At 49.6% G+C, this 19,168-nt stretch overlaps 1 protein-coding gene across 2 annotated transcripts in view; it reads right to left on the bottom strand.

Annotated features, from left to right (window-relative positions):
• Nucleotides 1-19,168, bottom strand: part of LOC119433431 (histone deacetylase 3) — a 140,788-nt gene that overhangs the window by 21,901 nt on the left and 99,719 nt on the right. For both annotated transcript variants that reach the window (XM_037700637.2, XM_037700638.2), the window contains exon 7: nt 5,572-5,907. In XM_037700637.2, the coding sequence (XP_037556565.1) occupies nt 5,572-5,907 (336 nt within the window). The remainder of the gene's footprint in view (nt 1-5,571; nt 5,908-19,168) is intronic.

The raw sequence follows: 19,168 nt of genomic DNA, 5'->3' as shown, positions 1-19,168 counted from the left end.
GGGGTGCTTAGATTGGAAAAATCTCCGTGACGCTTGGCTCCGGCTACGCACGGCTCGCGGGCGTCACGAGTCCGCACGGCTCTGCAGTCCGACTGTGTGGCAAGTTCGCGCTGCGAACGCCGTGCCACCTCGGGACTCCGATGGCTCCGGCTACCCGCGGGGCGCGAGCGTCACGAATCCGCGCGGCTCGGCAGTCCAACTGTGCGGCGAGTTCGCGCTGCGGACGCCGTGCCACCTCAGGACTCTGACGGCTCCGGCTACACGCGGCGCACAAGCGTCACGAGTCCGCGCGACTCTGCAGTCCAACAGTGCGGCGAGATCGCGCTGCGGACGCCGTGCCACCTCGGGACTCCGACGGCTCCGGCTACGCGCGGCTCGCGGGCGTCACGAGGCGGCCTTGGCTACGCGCTCTTCTTAACAAATAGGCACCGAGCGCGGGATGAATTTGGACGGGTGGCGCCTTCATGCGGCCGCGCCGCGAATGTAATGGCATGTGGCAGTCGGGCCGCGCGCAGCAGGTGCTGCTGTGAAACCACGTCTGATCAAACATGCTGCGTTGTTTATGTGCACCAACAGTTACTGAAACATGACTGAAGCTGGTTAGGCCATTCAATTCAATCGTTGTTCATCGTGGCATCGCGTTTTTCAGGCGGAAAGTCTGCATATGTGCGGTCTGTGGCAACAGCGCGTACAGTGCTCAGCAATTGAAACGCGATACTCGAATCGCATGGTCGCCAGCGCTGGGGACGCGAACCTAATGCATTGTGGTGTAGAGTGAAAGCGAGAACCTTTGTAATACATTACGACTGCATTTGGTCCCCCAGCGCTCACCTGTGGCACGAAAAAAAAAAAAAAACGGCGGCAGCCACGCGCTGTCAGCACTTCAATCGCTGGGCACTGTACATTTCCGACACTGATTTGCTATGGTCTAGTTGTTCTACCGTTAATAAAAGAGCCGTTCATACGCAAGAGCTTCGTGTCCCACTTGCCTGTCTTCGCCTCCACAGTGTAACGGCTCCGGTGCTTGGGCACTGAAGGCAAACACTCAGATTTGTAGTCATTTTGCTGTCTTATCAGTGTATCAGTCTTCCTTTTAAGGTACATTTTCCTTCCTAGCACTTCCCAACTCTGGTTGCGTCCGGCACATGACCTTGCTGTGCATCGACGGTGAACGCCGACGCAGTGGCGTATTCACACTCGCCGCCACCGACGGCTCCCATCGCGCACAGCTATGTAAAATGGGCCACGACTGAATGTTGGGCTAGTTTATAAGCAATTAAGAATGGGGAAGCATTGCAAAGATAAAAGAACGACAACGGACAGAGAGCGGGACCCTACTGACACTTGTGCGATCGGCGAAGCAGCTCAAGAAACAGAATAAGGAAGATGTATGTCTCCATTTTTTCTGTCCATAATTTTTTTGTTCTTTGCCTATTTACATGGAATATAACTGCTGGAGTTCTACGTCATAGCTTGCCGCGGTGAGCTCCGTTTGCGTGGTGCATTTGCATCACAATTTGCGCTCGTTTTCTGCTTTGTATACTACCTGATGCCACGAATGTGATCTGCCTCGTACAAGTGACGACCTTCCTCAAATGCAGACTCGCGAAAATGCGTTTTCCGGTGCGTCAGCCCTCAAAACCCGTAGTGCCAAATCACTGGAAGCACCGAGCGCCTTCGTCCCGTCGTCTGCTTCACATGCCAGTGCTCTGACAGCTGCCGTTCGCGGTGCTGTTCGCCAGGATATCGCCGGCGCGCCACTGGCGCCTTACGACGGCCGCCCGGTGCCTATAGGGGGGTGCTTAGATTCACATGCAAACGTTTTCCCCAATTTTTTTTTTCCGCGAAAATACGGTATATACATACCAATTTCGCGTCAACGAAGCTCCGCCACAACGAAATTTTTCGTGTTCCGTGAATTTCGTTGTAGCGGGACTCGACTGTAGTCCACATCTTCGTATAGACGTCCAGACCCATACTCGGTCACTGGTTTCGCAAGTTACAGGCCTATGATGGGCATTATAGCAACCTGCGTCGTACTCTTGCTGCTGGCGTATTCGCACAAGTGTGAGCTGCATGGCTTCTTCTGCACGATGCGTAAGTGCATCGGCATCCGTGTCAATGTCGTCAGGTTCGTGTGGTAGCATGGTATCGAGCATCGTCCTTACTTCCCGTCCGTGGTCAAGGCTGAATGGAGTCATCCGTGTCAGGTTCGTGTGGTAGCATGGTATCGAGCATCGTCCTTACTTCCCATCCGTGGTCAAGGCTGAATGGAGTCATCCGTGTAGTTTATTCTTGTTTAGCCATGTTATAAGCAAACGTGATATAAGGCAGAATCTCGTCCCAATTTTTGTGCTCTATATAATAATAACCAGTTTGAGCACAGAAATTGTCAAAATAATAAAACGGTTAAAATGCACGACCTGCATTAGTTTTTGTGTTATAAAAGTTTACAAGCTCCTTGCTCGTGGAAATCCTGGCCCAGTGAGAAAATATGCTAAAGGCTGAACTTAGTTTCTACATTTGCAAAGGTATCATCAAGACAGTGTTATATTTTTCGTTTTAACTGCCTTAATAATTTTGCGCTCAGAGTTATATGCATATGACCATATTTCACTGCCCAATATGCCATCGTAATTATTAAATAATAATAGAATGTAGGTCTAAACAAGAATTCAATGACTGTCTTGATGTCCAGCACAGTGTATGGATTCTACAACAGGATAAAAATCAATCCAGATATTATGCTATGCTTTCCCCGGGCAAGGTGGCAGACACAAAAAAGTTTTGCGAAAATCGGCCACAAAGTTTTGGGAGCAGTTGACCAATACTAAATTGTGTTTTTTGGAAGCCGTTGACTGATCCTAATTGTGCCAGGAGTATAATACTGTCAGCAGGCTACCTTTTGGGCCTCTGCTTTTCATTGCGGCCAGGTTTAGCAAGTTTAGGAGCCTTTCTCATTCACTGCAGATGCTTTTGTGCAGCCCTACGGCCCCAGGCCAACACAGGGTACGCTGGACACCACCTTTGCGGGCACAATACGTGTCCCCAGGCAGCCTAAATGGAGTGGTGTTAGTTTGGCAAAGCTTTGCGATCATCTCTGGAAGCTACTTACATCAAAGCATTAATTGTTGTGCATAAAATACAGCACCACAGTAGCGCACCCAGGATCTCTGCCAGGGGGGGTTGACAGTTTGCCAATACCATCTAAACAGCACTAATTTCGATTTCTTCACGGGAAATTGTCCAAAAAATGCGCTTTTTGCGAGTGTGCAGACGATTGCACGTCTTACATCTTAGTTGCAGTACTCGAATGCGTAAGGAAAGAAAAGGGGTTAAACAAAAGGGGGGGGTTAAGTCGTCCTCAGGGGGGGGTTACAACCCCCGAATCCCCCCCCCGTCGGTGCGCCACTGCAGCACCATGATGCCACACTCAGGGGTCCAGGACCTTTATGCGAACTATGCCACTGTGGAAAAACAGGGCCCTGTCCTTTTCTCAGTTTTCCCCTGAAGTGCCCTGGAAATGCATCGAATGTGACCAAGTGGGGGCAGGACGTTTTGACACTCGTCAGTTGGCAGCACAGCTGACAACCGAGCGAGCCGGAAAAAATGCTGCCTCCTCGGCAGGTCTGTCTCCTAGGCTGACAGTTTGCATATGAAGAACAGCCGACACAATCACCAGAGTTTTCTTCAAGATGTCGCATGCTTCTGTGACTTGCGAGGTACGCGCCTCGTCAAGCAAACTCTTCCGAGTGTTTAGCATGTACCCTAGACATTTTGAACTGTTGATGCTAAAATAAAAGTTGATTTGATCTAAACTTCTGCCGTAACCTTACCCCTGTGCTGGAACAAGATACTCAAACAATGGCAGGTGCATACAATGCTGAAACCATGCCCCGACCTGCCAAACTTATAAAAAAGAAACCATGACAGTGGAAGCCAGACAATATCAAACTAGGTGAAAAATACTAAAAATGATCTTATTCAATATGTTGACAGTTAATTAAACATTTGCTCTGTAGGGGATGCTGTGAGCAGCCACTCTGCTTCATACAGTCTCAGCAACAATGATCTGCACCGCAGACAAGCAGAAATGTTCATGAAGTTTATTATAACAATATTCATGTAACAGCTATCGAACATTCAGTTGCCGTTACAAACTGTTACAGTAAAACCACGTTAATACGAACCTCATTAATTCGGAAATATCGGACAACTCGGACTCATCCTCTGATCTCGGCAGGCGAATGCATGATTTAATACAATTAAAGTCTCGTTAATCCGGCCGTATTTGGCTGCACGTCGGTTAATTGGGACAACACTCTGAGTGCTGTGAGCGCAAAGCACTGCAAAAGAGCAAAAATGGCAGAAGCGTACAACCAAAACGAAGAGTCTGAATCACCACAGTCAACAGTGGCAATTGTACGTCTATGAGAGCAACGCTGGAACCCTTTGCGTCTATTTGTGCCTTTAAAGCCTTTATTATTGCGTTTACCGGCGCACATAACACTGCATTGGCCGCATGCCTTCATTACTGTGTAGTCACCATCCCTGATTGTGTTGACAGCCACCACAGCGGTCGCAGCAAACAGTAATTTTGTTTTGACTCAATATGCGCGTCGGCCACGTGCCTTGAGAACTGCATGATCGCCATCCACTTACGCGTCGATAGCCACTGCGGTTTCATCCGCAGTTGTTCCACCAAACATTAGTTTCGTTTCGACTTGGTGCGTGCACAGAGCCGGTATTTTGTACCGATGCCTTTCCGGTAATAATGCCTTTTCGTGCTTATCATGCTTTGTCAGCGGTCAGAGCGACGGTCCGCTCGCGTTATCAACGGGATCAGCTGGCCGTGAGCGGTGGATGATAAGACTAGTATAGAGAAAGTCATAAATCATAGCTAGAAAATAGCGGCCCAGGCCATGTGCATTCAGAACCGCAAGGTCGCCGTTCGTGATCGCGCTGATTGAAGCAGCGGTTTTGTCTACAAGGGTTGCGGCAAACAGTTTCGATTTGACTGAGTGCAAAGCTGTCGATGAAGAAGTGCACTGGCTACATCGCAATGCACGGACGATCTATTGGCAATAAGTAACTGGGTTGTGCGTGTGGATGGAAAAGTGTGTCTGAGATGAAGGCCTGCGAAGGTAGTCACAAGGCCTTCGCCACTGTATGAGCCAATCAGTCATGAGATAAAGAGAATTGCAGTTTCCACCCTGCTTTAGTGAAGAATAGAAACAAGATTCAATCAGTAAATAAAAGCGGGTTGACAGTAAGCATTTGTTTATTGTTTTCTTGGTACCCTCGATAGCTCGACATTCTGTTAATGCAAACATTTTTTTTTCGGTCCCGTGAAATTTTAATTAGGTTTTACAGTTGAAGTCGTTGCCACTGGGTAGGTACGTATAATTGACGGGTCCAAAAAATTTGGTCACGAAGAACTACTCGGCAACTGTATTTGTCTGCCCTAAATGAATGAAAAATTGCAAATTGTTTGTGTCAATAGGACAATCATAAGCTGCTACAGATCAGGCATCTTGCGATAAAAGGTTGACCTAAGAAAGCATGACTCACCTGCCGAGTGACCACTTCAGGGTGCAAGGTGAAGTCGGGGGCAAAGTACTCGAAGTATTCATTGTAGGGGATTTCAGAGCTGACCGGCTCGTCCAGCAGCAGGGATGTCTCGTAGGTCCAGGCACGTGCGACGTTGCGCACCGTGTAGCCGCCACCCCCGAGCACCAGCAGGGGCAGGCCCAGCTCGCGGATGAATTTCACACACTCGCCATGGCCACGGATGCTCAGGTTGAAGCAGCCCAGTCGGTCACCGGCCAGCGAGTCGGCCCCACACTGCAGCACGATGCAGCTCGGCTGGAAGAACTCCATCACTCCCTGAATGACGGGCTTGAACACCTGCGCCAAGGCCATGTTGAGAGGCTGCTCCTGCCTATGGCAAGACCTGCCTTAACAGTTGAGAAATACTGCATTTGTAGCCAAACATTGGTGAACAAACTGTTTTTATAGTTACCTCGACATTAAAAGAAGCATAACACAGTTTCTGGGGACAAGGTCCTTGCATTGAATATTAGTAGAACAGAGATTGAAATTTCAGTTGCTGTTATGCATTGATTCTATGAGAGAATGCCACTGCTGCTAGTAGGTGAGAATAAATGAGTGCATCCGAAAATTACCCTATGAAACATCGCCGGGCAACTGTGTTTGTACTCATTTACAATTACTTTTGCCCTAAATTCAGCATGAATAAAAAAGTGAACATTAATTGGTGCCTGTACAACAATCGTAAAAATGCTCTAAAAATAAGGCATTTTACGATAAAATCGTAAAAGTTAGAATGTATACCTTCATGCCTTCAGTATTAAAAAACTTGAGAAAGAATTTCAGTTGTCCAAACAGCACGTTCTCGAAAACTTGTTCCCTTATTTACAGCTACTAGTTCAGAAGTGCCGTCATTTCTAGTTTCACAGTCATGCTTTATTGCTTATTCGGAATTTTGTGTTTACTCAATATTTAGTTTATTCCGCTTTAATGTTATTTTGATGATTTGTATTACCGTATTTACTCGATTGCAAGACGAATTTTTTTTCATAATTTTCGTTGCTTGAACTCGACCCTCGCGTTGCAGTCGAAAAACGGCAACATTTACTATTTCTAAACAAATATTCTAAATTACGCAGTTCTTAATGTTATGTTGCCAACCTGTACCTTTATGTCTCAATTCAATCCATAGACAAATCGACCGAAGCCAAAACTTTTTTATTGCGATAGAAATTATATGGACACTCCAAGCGCATTTCTGCCGTTGCCGTGAGGTTCCGTATAAAGTACAACAGCGATAAAATCGTCGCCGCGTGCCGTATGCTGTATGTGCGAGTGAAAGCGCGCGAGGGACATGCGCTTTCACGGAGAGCGAACGCACGGCGGAGAGCAAACGCCACTTCTTCCATCGTGTGAAAAGCCGTGGGGGGATGGGAGGGGAGGTGATGTATAGCTGCGACGCCAAATGCGTATCTTGTGACCGGGCGCAAGGGGAACTGGGATCTCGCAGGCAAAAAGAGGAAAGCGGGAAGGCAGCACGGGAGGGAGGGGGCGCGGCTTCTACCCTGCCACCAACTGCGTACTTGTGCTTTGCGCGGCTCCGCGCTGTCACGCGCACCGTATCTTGAAAGCAATCTCCACACGGCTCTTGTCATTGTATGCGCTGTGCTTTCGCCGCTTAGTTTCCGTTGAAGCGATAGACCGCACGAACCTTTGGTCACTGGTGCTGCCGTGCTTGCTCACGCCAGTGTTTTGACAGTGGTTGTCTGCAGTCATCGAGTGTGATCTACTCATGTTTCCTTGTGCGCGCTGACACCCTGCTTGTTAATTCAGTTAGTAAGCGAATGTGTCCAAGTTTATGCAGCCGATAAAACTACTATCCTTACTCTGTATAGCTTACTAATTTGCCATCGCAACTGATGCTTCGCCTTTCAAGCGAAACCAACTTTTTCATGCATCTGTAGTGGCAGCAGCATCGGCGTCGCATGATAATTACGTAGACGCTCACGCCTGCACGAGGCACGAGCGGCTGGCACTCGCCGGCACAGGCTAGCGTTCCGAGACAGAAAAGAAATGCTACGCTAAGTGATCGGTTGTCGGTTTTTCCTCTCCCACGAGAACCCTGAGACTTTACCGGTCTACATGGTCGCTCGACGCCACAGTTCGGTGACCTCGGATGTGATACTGCCATACACTAGTGTGGTAGAGACAACCATGGACCAGACCAACGCTACGAGAGCTCAAGGCCAGAACCCTTTCGACTAACGCGGTGAGCCCTCCTGTTCGGCCATCGCCGTCCGCCTCCCACAGTACTGGGACCAGCATCCCTCGGCGTGGTTTCTTCAGGCCGAATCGCAATTTCAAGTCGCTGGTATCCACTCTCAAGCCTCAAAGTTTCCTTGCGCCATTGCAGCGCTCTCACCCGGCGCCATTGATAAATAGATTTGTTGAACGCCCCATTGTCTACCTCCGCCTATGACGATCTCAAGGCAGCCCTGCTACAGCGCACAGCAGCTTCACAGCGTTCTCGCATCCAGCAGCTTCTGTCCGCTGAAGAACTCGGCGACCGACGCCCTAGTCAACTTCTTCGCCGAATAAGGCAGCTGCTCGGAAACAACGCAAGATACATCGACGGCGCGTTTTTACGCAAATTGTTTTTGCAACGACTCCCGGCTAACGTGCAGATGGTCCTGGCGACAACCTCTACCATGGATCTTACCGGACTTGCCGCTTTGGCCGACAAAGTCATGGAAGCAGCCACCCCAACCATCGCAGCCACGACATCGTCTCCGGGTGACAATACAACCGCCCTGCGAACCGAACCCTTCCCTACTCTTCAGCAGCGCAATCTAGGCTCGACTCCTTGTGTGAGCGCCTGGAACGCATCATCTGTGCAGTGGAACATCGCCGCACGTCATCTCGACGCCCACGCAGCAGTAGTTCCAGCAAATCAAGACGCACGGGCACCCGCGATGTAACATCAACTACAACGTCTGGCGTTTGCTACTACCACTGCTGTTTTGGAAGCGACGCTCGTCACTGTCGGCGTCCCTACGCTTGGCAGGGAAACAGGCCGGCGACCTCTATCGGAGAAGAGTGGTCCGGCCCAACACACGTCGCCTTTTCTATGTGACTGACAGAGTTACGGGACAATGGTTCTTAGTTGATACAGGAGCTGACGTCTGCATTCTCCCCGCCCACCACTCCGACCGAAAAGCGACACCTGTGTCGTTTTTGCAAGCAGTCAACGGCACCAGGATTCCAGTTTTCTCGTCAGCTCCCACCTGCTAAACCTTGGCTTTCGACGAGCGTTCCACTGGATTTTCCTGGTTGCAGATGTCCGTCGTGCAGTCATTGGAGCAGGCTTCTTTCACAACTATGGACTCCTTGTCGACGTCCTACGACGCCATCTCATCGACTCCGTTCCCGGCGTCTCATCATCAGACACATCGCCGATCGCGCCTATTTCTGCCATGTTGGACGAACCTTTCGCCGCGCTCCTACGCGAGTTTCCCACCTTGACGCGCCTGCCGGACTGGACGTAACCGGTGCAACATGACGTGTGCCATCACATCGTCACCTCCAGCCCACCAGTCTATTTCCGACCCCGGCGTTTGTCCCCGGAGAAACTCAAGATCGCTCGCGCGGAGTTCGAACACATGCTGCAACTTGGCATCATCCGCCCATGCGGTCATTACCCGGCACTAAACAACGTTATAGTTCCCGATCTCTATCCTCTCCCGAACATTCAGGACTTCACGGTAGCATTGCACGGTGCGACGATCTTTTCTAAGATCGATCTCGTTCGTGCCTATCATCAACTATCGGTCGCTGAAGAAGACATTTCCAAGACTGTTATCACCACACTCTTCGGTCTTTTTGAATTTCTCCGCATGCCTTTCGGCTTACGGAACGCGGGCCAATCCTTTCAGCGTTTCATCGATTACATCACCAGAGGCCTGCCTTTCGTTTTTGCATACATTGACGACCTTCTCGTCGCAAGCTCTTCCGCAGAACATCTTCACTTGCGGTTGTTTTCACGCCTTGCCAGTAACGGAATTGTCATCAACGCCGCCAAGAGGGAATTCAGTCATCCCGAACTTGAGTTCCTCGGTCATATTGTCGACGCTAACAGTATTCAACCACTGCCGTCCAAGATTCGCATCATCGTAGACCTTCCCCGACCGGCCACAATCACCAAGCTTCGCCAATTTCTCGGATTCGTCAATTTCTACCGCCGCTTCATCCCCGATAGCGCACAACTTATGGCTCCGGTAGAGGCTCTGCTGGTAAACAAACATAAACAAGTGCTTCAGTGGAATGAAGAGGCCACTGACACTTTCACAAGAGTCAAGTCTGCCCTCGCCGATACCATGCTGCTTAGACACCCAAAGCCAGACGCGCCCACTGCCATTATGACCGACGCTTCAAACACCGCTGTTGGTGCCGTTCTGCAGCAATTCATCGACAATGCATGGCATCCACTTGCCTTTTTCTCCAAGAAATTGAAGCCTGCGCAGTCGCGCTACAGCGTGTTCGGTCGTGAATTACTCGCAGTTTACCTGGCTATCAAACATTTTCGCCATTTCCTCGAAGGCCGTGCATTTACTGTCTTGACAGACCACAAGCCCCTTGTGCACGCAATGAATCATTCGGCGTCCTGTTACTCGCCCCGCGAGAGTCGACACCTTTCCTACATCTCCGAGTTTACAACAACATTCCGACACATCAAGGGCACCGACAATGTTCCAGCCGACATTCTGAGTCATGTCAATGCTGTTTCCATGTTGACGTCGGAGCCTTTCATCATCGATGTCGACTTACTCGCCAGTCAACAGCGTGACGACACCGAACTTCGCACACTCCGGAATTCGTCAACGCCCCTGAAATTGGAGGATGTCGTTGCGACTCCAGATGGTATGTCCGTCGTCTGCGACACTTCTACAGACACACCTAGACCATACATTCTGGCATCCCTACGCAGACGTCTATTCGAAACCGTGCACAACCTGTCGCATCCTGGCATACACGCGACATAGAATCTTCTTTCCATTCGCTTCGTTTGGCCTGGGTGAAACGCGCAAGTTCGCGATTGGGTTCGCTGCTGTTTGTCGTGTCAACGCTCTTAAGATCCAGCGTCATCCCATTCCACCTGCCAAGTCTTTTCTTCCACCGTATGCTTGTTTTGACACCGTGCACCTGGACCTCGTCGGCCCTCTGGCACCTTCGAAGGGTTACTGCTAGCTGCTGACATGCATCGACCACTATACACGGTGGCCAGAAGCTACACCGATATCCGACATCTCAGCGCCCACTGTTGCAGCAGCTTTCGTGTCTACATGGATTGCAAGGTTTGGCTGCTCATCCACAATAGCCACTGATCGCGGTCGGCAGTTTGACTCGGCACTCTTCAACGAGCTACTCAAACTACTCGGAATGACACGTTTTCGCACTACTTACTACCCGTAGTCCAATGGACTTGTTGAACATTTTACAGGCATCTCAAGGCACATGAATCGCCGGAGAAGTGGGTTCTGCATTTGCCTATCGTCTTACTTGGCATCAGAGCCGCACTCAAAATCGACCTAGGTTGCTTCAGTGCCGAGCTCGTCTACGGCACTCACCTACGCCTTCCATGCGATTTCTTTGTCGCCACCAGCAAAACACCTGCCGACTACGTTGCCCAACTTTCTTCAGCCAGATACGCCTACATGTTCACAAGAAGCAAGGTCTCCGTACGTTTTTCCAGCACTCACCTCTGCTACCCACGTTTTCGTGCATAACTGTGCCGTGCGGAAGCCTTCGCACTACTCCGGGCCATATTGTGTTCTCGAGCGTCGTCCGACGACTTTTGTCGTGAACGTCAATGGCCGATCGGACACAATTGCCCTGGAACATCTCAAACTCGCCTACATTGAAGCACCTGCGCCATCGGCCCCACTAATGTGCGACGCAACCCTGCTGCATCCATCGACGCCGCCTCCGTCCGTGACACCCAAGACCAACGAAAAGATACGCCGCGTCAAGTGGACTTTTCATCGTTCATCGAACTTTCCTCCTCTCTAGGGGGGAAGCCCTCTGTAGCGACAGCGGCATCAGCGTAGCATGATAACTACGTAGACGCTCGCGTCTGCACGAGGCACGAGCGGCTGGCATGCACCGGCACAGGCTAGCATTCTGAGACAGAAAAAAAAATGCTACGCTAAGTGATCGGTTGTCGGTTTTTCCTCTCCTGCGAGAGCCCTGGGACTTTACCAGTCTACGTGGTCGGTCGACGCCACACATCCGATGGTCTTGAGCAGTTTACTTTTTTTTTTTGAGCTGGACACAACAAAAAGTCAGCCCTCGCGTTACTTTCGCAGTTTTATTTTTGCTTGTTGAATGCAATGAAAAGTCACCCATTGCGTTACAATCGAGTAAATACAGTAACATGGCTACCATTTTCCATATTGTAGACTGCTGTATAGGTGATGGAGGTCCACTGTTTTATGGCCATGCCCCCAAAAAATTGTGGTTGTGTTTCTCTTCATTGTCCTACTATTTCGCAAAGTTACATCAGCTTACACCAACGGCCGAATATCACTCCAAGGTACATGTACAAAGCAGAGAAAAGTTACACCACACCGATAACTCCTTGTAGTTCTAAACAAAAACGTTTATTGCACAATCACGTATGTATCTGTCGCCGAATTCACAATGCTTCTCATTTGCAAGTGCCACTTTCTTTAATATGTCCAGTATCAAAATCGGCTGCAATTTCTTATTACAAACCATTCCGGCACAATAGCTTTTTCATGAACACGAGCCATAGTCTGCAGATTCAACTGAGAGCTTTTCCTCCTCCGTCGTTTCACCATCATTGTCTCATGAAGCATTGTCACATCACAAGTGACACCAAGCAGAACCGGATAAAACGCCGGGAGTTTCAAGGTTGTAAGTTTTCTTGTGCCTAGTTGGATTAGAACTGCAGCCCAGCCAACTGTGTACAGCATTAACCCTGGCGCCCTCTACTTTCTAAAGTACAGCAACATTTTCATTTTTAAGTAAAGCTATAAATGGCTTTGCCAAGATGACCCCATTGTATTTCTTTGTCTATTTCGATGTCTTTGATCTATTCATGCCAAACTGCATGAAGTTTGGTGATGAATCTAAATTCTAAAAGACAATGTTAAAAGAACACTAAAGGCAAACACTAAGTCCGACGTGAACTGTTTAAATTCCATTCCAGAAACCTCGCAGCGCTTGTTTCGTGTCAAGAAAAAACTTGATTTACGAGAAAATTGAATCTGAAGGGTCCGAATACCTTTATCGCAATTGAAATCCCCTGCCACCCAAGCGTTGCAGGAGCCATCACCACCCTTTGCTGCCGTCAGTGAGTAAAACGGTGCTCGACAGACGGCGGTACGGTTTCTTGAACAAAACATGAGCACATGGCCATAGAGAAAATTAACCAAGACAGAGCTTTTGGTCAAGTGGCGTGTACCGTTCGGGCATCCCGCGACATCACACAGAGGTGGAATAACCTGCCACTTGCAGTTCGTGTGAGCTTCGTGGGCCAGCAAAACCAGTGCAGCACTACACAATAACGAAACTACTGAAATGCAAAAGCACGGGCAGTGCAGAGTAGAGCGAAAACGGTCCGCGTGGTTGTCAAGGGTAATGTCAATTAGTCATTTTTCCTAAAAATGAAATTTTACTTTAGTTTTATTTGCTCTTATAATGCAATACAATGAAGTCTTTATAGCAAGTGTTTGAGTACTAGTGACAGAATTTAAATGAGAAGTGCCTCCATCAGAAGGCAAGTACTTCAGGGGTGGAAATGCTCAAAATTATTTTTGTAGCAACTAAAATTGCGTTTTGGAGCAGACAAAATTGCATTTTGGAGCAGCTTAGAGCAGACTAAATCTCATTTTGGAGCAATTAGGAGCAGATAAAACTTCATTTTGAAGCAGTTTGGAGCAGGCCAATCTGAATTTTGGTGAAATAATGGAATATGGCAGCGCACTTTCAAATTACATATAAACACAGAATAAACCAACACAGAGCACGTAGTAGAAGCGTGCTTTGTAGCTATAGCGTACTGTACTCCATCTCAGAAGTTCCCTTCAGCACTGTGGAGGCCACTGGGTCCTCAGCCAATAGGAACAGCAACTAGCCCCTACACATGTTTTCCTCCGCGCTGCGTCGTCCGCTCAGCATCTTCATGGCGTCTGCTCACCGTGCTGTCAATACACGCTGACTGCAGTTATTGTGACTGGCTTATTAACCTAAAAAATACTAGAAAACAATGAAACAAGAAACTATGTCGGGAATTCAAGGAAGTGTGGCAACTTTAACGTTACTAATTATATAGCAACGGTACAAATTAGGCATTTTCTGCAAAAAAAAAATGCAGTGCGTGCTCAGGGTGATTATTCTGCTGCCGAAGATCGCTAGACGCTCATTGCGGATAACCTAATTCTTGTGCGCTTCACTTTGCACCTTCCAAGGCATCTGTGCAGATATTTAGCAAGTTTAAGAGGAAATCATGTTAAAGATATTTATTTAACCAGGATTCACGTTGCAAATTTTCATGTGTGTCCAGAAAGCATTGCACATTTTAGGACATGTGCCTTAATTCGCAAATATCCCTGGCACCCAAAGTCATCCTCGTTCATGCTAGCATCCTCATCGGAGCTTGTGTCCTCCCCGAGGCTGACTACCACCGGTTGCTGGTTGTCGATAAATTCGTAAAGAATATGGCCCATTTCCCTCATCTTGTCCACTTTGTCGATGACATGCTTAACATAATTTTTCCACTTCTGTGCATTCACTTGTGAGATGGCATCCGCAATAAGCTTTTCAAGTTCTTTCAGTTGGTAGACTTGATTTGTGGAAGCCACAAACCGCTGAATATCACTCCAAACCAGTAATATTGGGTTTAGCTGGCAGTGATATGGTGGCAGTCTCAAAACAAGATGTCCAGCAGTGGCAGCAATGCAGTCAATACGGTATTTGTTGTAGTCGACTTTTCACTGCATCGATTAGCTGCAACAACTCTGCTTTCAACATATCTTCATTCCAAGGAATGCCTTTTTGGGAAAGCCATGCTTGCATTTCTGTTTTCAGGCTGCTCGGCACTTTTTTTTGTCTCACCGAGTGGTAGGGTGCATTGTCGAGGACAATCACACTGCCTGAGGGTAGGCGCGGCAGCAGCGTTTCTTGAAACCACTTCTCATAGTGGTGCCTGTCCATCTTCTCGTGGTATTCTCATGTGCTCTTTTTAGCTTGAAATACTTCTCCTGCCCCTTGAACAAAAACGCTCTCGTTTCCGCAGTGTGTCACAATCAGTCGGGTCCCCTTACTACTGGGATTCTGCAGGCCAACAGACAGTCTGCACCTCTTCACTTGCTCTGCCGTTTTCACACTCTCGTCGACCTACACCCGATTCGTCATGTGTCCAATGTTAACCCATGTTTCGTCTGTGTAGAAAATGGGCCTACCTTGGCAACACAGTTACATACCTGCCAACCTAGCAACATGAAAATTCGGGAGACCGCCGCGCGAGGAAGTGGGGGGAGGGCAAAAAAAAAAAAAATGTTGCCGCCGTGCGAAACGGCACTCGTGGTACAGAGTCCATACTTGTCACGACTCCGCTAAGTGACAAAGCACAGAAACTCAGTCGTGTACGATCTCCGAAATACTTCCAAGTACTTATTCTTGGCGTCTGAAAGTGCCATCAATCGTTCCAACTACCGTACTTTCCGGTGTATTAGACGCGCTTATTTTTTAAATTTTTGTCGGTGTGTCTTATAGAACGGTGTGACTTATGTACGTTTTTCTTTTTTTAGAAAAACTGCCTTCAAAATCGGATTCGATGTTATGGCCACGCGAAGCGCGTTGGTTGACTTAATTGCTGTGTGTTCTGTGCCCGCTATCGAGGTGCCGGCTACGTTCTCCTCGTGATCTGATTCCCGAGCGCCATGCGAGATGGACGGAGCAGCAATGCAAGCGACGGCAGGCCAAGCGCGAGTCGGCCGACCCCGAATTCGTCGCATCTGCAGATTGCTGTCAAGATACGGCGCGCGCCGCTGTGCAAACTATGCCCCTCCCTCCCGCGGTGCTTTGCCGCTTTCTTCCTTTGTGCGCGATTCGGCTCACCGTCGGACGCTTTCACTCACACATACAGCATAAGGCGTGCGGGGACAATGTTATCGTCCTTGGACTTCATACGAAACATCGCGGCAACCACGACGGCAAAAATACGCCTGGAGTGGAAATATTCACGGAGTGAAACGTCACTGTAATTTTTTTAAATCGCTTACCGAACCACGGCCAAACTGAAGAAACGCGCGAGGCGCGCGCGCTTTCCTTCTTAAGAAGGAAAGCGCGCGCGCCTCTCCAGTCCGGCCGTGACCGAACGAACAGGTGCGTCTTTACACTTTTTTTTTCGTAAAAACTGCCGTTTTGAGGGGGGTGCGTCTTATACAAAGGTGTGAGTTATAGACTGGAAAATACGGTAAACTGGGGGAACAAGTAGTAGTTCGGCATTCGCACTTCACTCGGCAACCTGACAAAGCCAACTGAAGCCTAACGCACTCACGGTTATATAACGACAAAACATATAACGACATATAACATTGCTAAAAACGCGCAACCCAGCCTGAGACGAGCCAATCCGGAAAATCCAATATGGCAGCGCCCTTCGGTTGCTCGCGTTCATGGTGGTGCCGGCGGCCGCTACTACGATTCAAGGTGCATGCTGGTGACTAACTGCTCCCGTGCCGCCTAAATTTCTCGCATGGTTATATTAGAGGGCGTAAAACAGAAAAAAAAAAGAAAAAGAAACGCGGTGCTGTGGCGGCTACTTTTCGGGAGATGTGAGGCTGCATCCATACAATCGGGAGATGCGAGAACAATTCGGGAGGCTCCCGGACAATTCGGGAGAGTTGGCAGTTATGCAGTTATCTTATTTGACGCAAGTACTTGCGGCGCCACTGAATGACGTGTATAGCTTCAATAAAGATTGCATTACGGTACCGTTTTGGTAATCGGAAGCTGATCTTCCCGAGCATGTGATGCATTGTCGATGATGACAGTGAAGGCAGCGCTTCATCTGCATTAAAGTGGTCGGTAAGCTTCTTCACTGTAGGTATTTCATTTCTCTTGAAATAGTCATGGACCCCCCTTCGCAGGACACCCAAATCAAACTCGTCAACTTTCTTTTTCCTTTCGCTGCCACGGGATAACTTCTTCGGGGATGCCACTTTGCCATTTCTGTCAAGTTCAGTGACCCACTTGTAAAGGGAGCGTTCGCTAACGTTTGTCAGGAATGCATTTTTTTTATAACCGCATTAACACTGGCACACATACCAAGTTCTCTGCCGACCACACCAAACACAATTAGGGCCACCAACTTCGCCTCTTTCAAAAATAGGATAACTGAGATGTAATGCCCCGCGGTGACTCACTGGACGCCATTTGTGGTGTACACACACGACGAACGACATGGCGGACATGGATTCTGCCGTCGGTCTGGGTGCGAAGAGCATCCAGACAACGATCGAAGAGCGCACATTCCAGCAACAACAACGCCGGAGTCCAATACATGACGGTACCCCCCGAAGCGAGTGCCTTCCACCTCGAACCTATCAAGTCGTCGTCGTGCGCTGTGTAGCCCGTAAGTTCCAAACTGACACTTGTATTTGCTTCAGATTTGTGTCCTGACGCTTCAACAGCAATGGTTTCGTAACTATATTGCGCTATTTCCAAGAACCATTACCAAATTCTAGGCGCATTAGGCTTAGCAGGCGTGGCAGAAAAATACCTGATCTCGCAAATAACGACAAAACGTACCTGATGCTTTGTCCTCAGCGAGAGATGAAACAAACCGATGGCTGATTTCACGATTTATTTATTGCTGTTGGCGCAGTGCATGAGTAGCAAGCGCAAGTTCGGGTCGAAGCGGGTGGTCCATTCTGTGTGGGTGCTGCCATGTTGATTTGTAACCAGAGCTGGCTGTAGTGTCGTGCAATAGCACCAGGTGCCGCCACTCATCTGCGATTATCTGTAGACGCCAAGATGTGGCGCCACACTCGATATAGTATGTATATATAGGACAGACATCCTTCAATAAAGGGCTCCCGTTCGTCTGGGCTACGATGTGTGGTGTGGTGCATCCGTTCGGCCGCACCGTCCGGCCGACATAACAAACTGGCGACGAGGATGCTACCCGGAATTTCGCCGCCGCCGCCGTTCCTCGTTTCACCAGGCACGCCCGCCATCCCCTGGCCGCGATGGCTGCGCCTGTTTGAAAACTTCACGCTCGCCTCTGGAGCGTCTGAGCTATCGGCGGCCCGCCGCCGAGCCCTCCTTCTGCACTGCCTCGGACCTGAAGGACAACGAATTTTCGACGCCCTGCCACCGCCACCACCATCGAACGCCCCAGACCACCCGCCCGCGCATCCGAGTGCGGGAACCGCCCCCTTTCAGACGGTTACGCCTTCTGCAACCACCGCTGCAGTTGGAACGACAGAGATCAAACAAGCCGATGCCGAGCTCGCACAGCCACCGGACGAGTACGACGCAGCTGTTCAAGCCCTGGCTCGACACTTTTCCGCTACTTGCAACGTACGCGTCGAGCGACATCGCTTCCGTGACCGTCGTCAACTGCACGGTGAGCCGATATCGGAGTTTGCTCTTGCGCTTCGCGAACTGGCTTCGTCATGCAACTTTGCCGCGCAAGCGGATACAAATCTGTGCGACCAGTTCGTCGCCGGGGTCACATGCCCGCGCCTACGGGAGCGGCTATTGCTCGAGGGTGACGCGCTCACGTTTGACCGCGCCGTGGAGATAGCGCTTCTTCGCGAGCAAGTGCAGCGCGAATCCGAAGCTCTCGGAACAGCCCCTGTGGATCGAGTAGTACCACAACATAACCGCGGACGCAACCCGACAGGCCGTCGCAGACATGTACGCCAGTCCAGCAGTACCGACCGACGTAGTACGCCTAGCTCTTGGCGCTCCGGCTTCGTTCGTCCGCCTGCGCCGGAGATTGCTAGCGCCGTCGTCCCGTACTCCGTAAACACAAACGTGTGCGGCAACTGCGGCGCACAAAACTGCCAGCCGTCAGCCTGTGCAGCCCGCGGTCGAGCCTGCTTCGCGTGCGGCCGCCGAGGCCACTTTCAACAGTACTGCCGAAATTCGCGTCGCGGACGTGGAAGACGCCCGGCTCGAGTTGCCGAAATCGTTTCAGAGGAAGACGCTGAGAGTGTCGTGAATATTTTTACTGTTCACGCTGAGAAGCGTACGGGCGTCTACGTTGATGTCGGGGTTCAACCTGTTGCTCTGGCATCACGCCCGTGCGTCATAACATTCTTAGTGGACACTGGCTCAGCTGTGTCGATAATGGGAGAACATAACTTTAGGAGCCGGTTCAGAGACCAAGTTGAGCTGAAAAAGTCGCAAATAACGTTGCTGGATTTTTCACGTCGGAAAATTCCTGTGCATGGCCAGTTCACCGCCCTCGTAACGTACAAATCAGAAACGGCTGTAGTAACGTTTCACGTTACACCAGGTGGAACATCACTCCTGGGTGTTGATGCTGTAAAAGCTCTTGGTCTCCAGATTGTAGGCACAGAAT

This window comes from Dermacentor silvarum, chromosome 11 (genome assembly GCF_013339745.2).
Source record: "Dermacentor silvarum isolate Dsil-2018 chromosome 11, BIME_Dsil_1.4, whole genome shotgun sequence".
In the NCBI taxonomy this organism is placed as follows: domain Eukaryota; kingdom Metazoa; phylum Arthropoda; class Arachnida; order Ixodida; family Ixodidae; genus Dermacentor; species Dermacentor silvarum.
The sequence above is the reverse complement of the archived record's forward strand: the minus strand, read 5'-3'. Positions and strand labels throughout refer to the sequence as shown.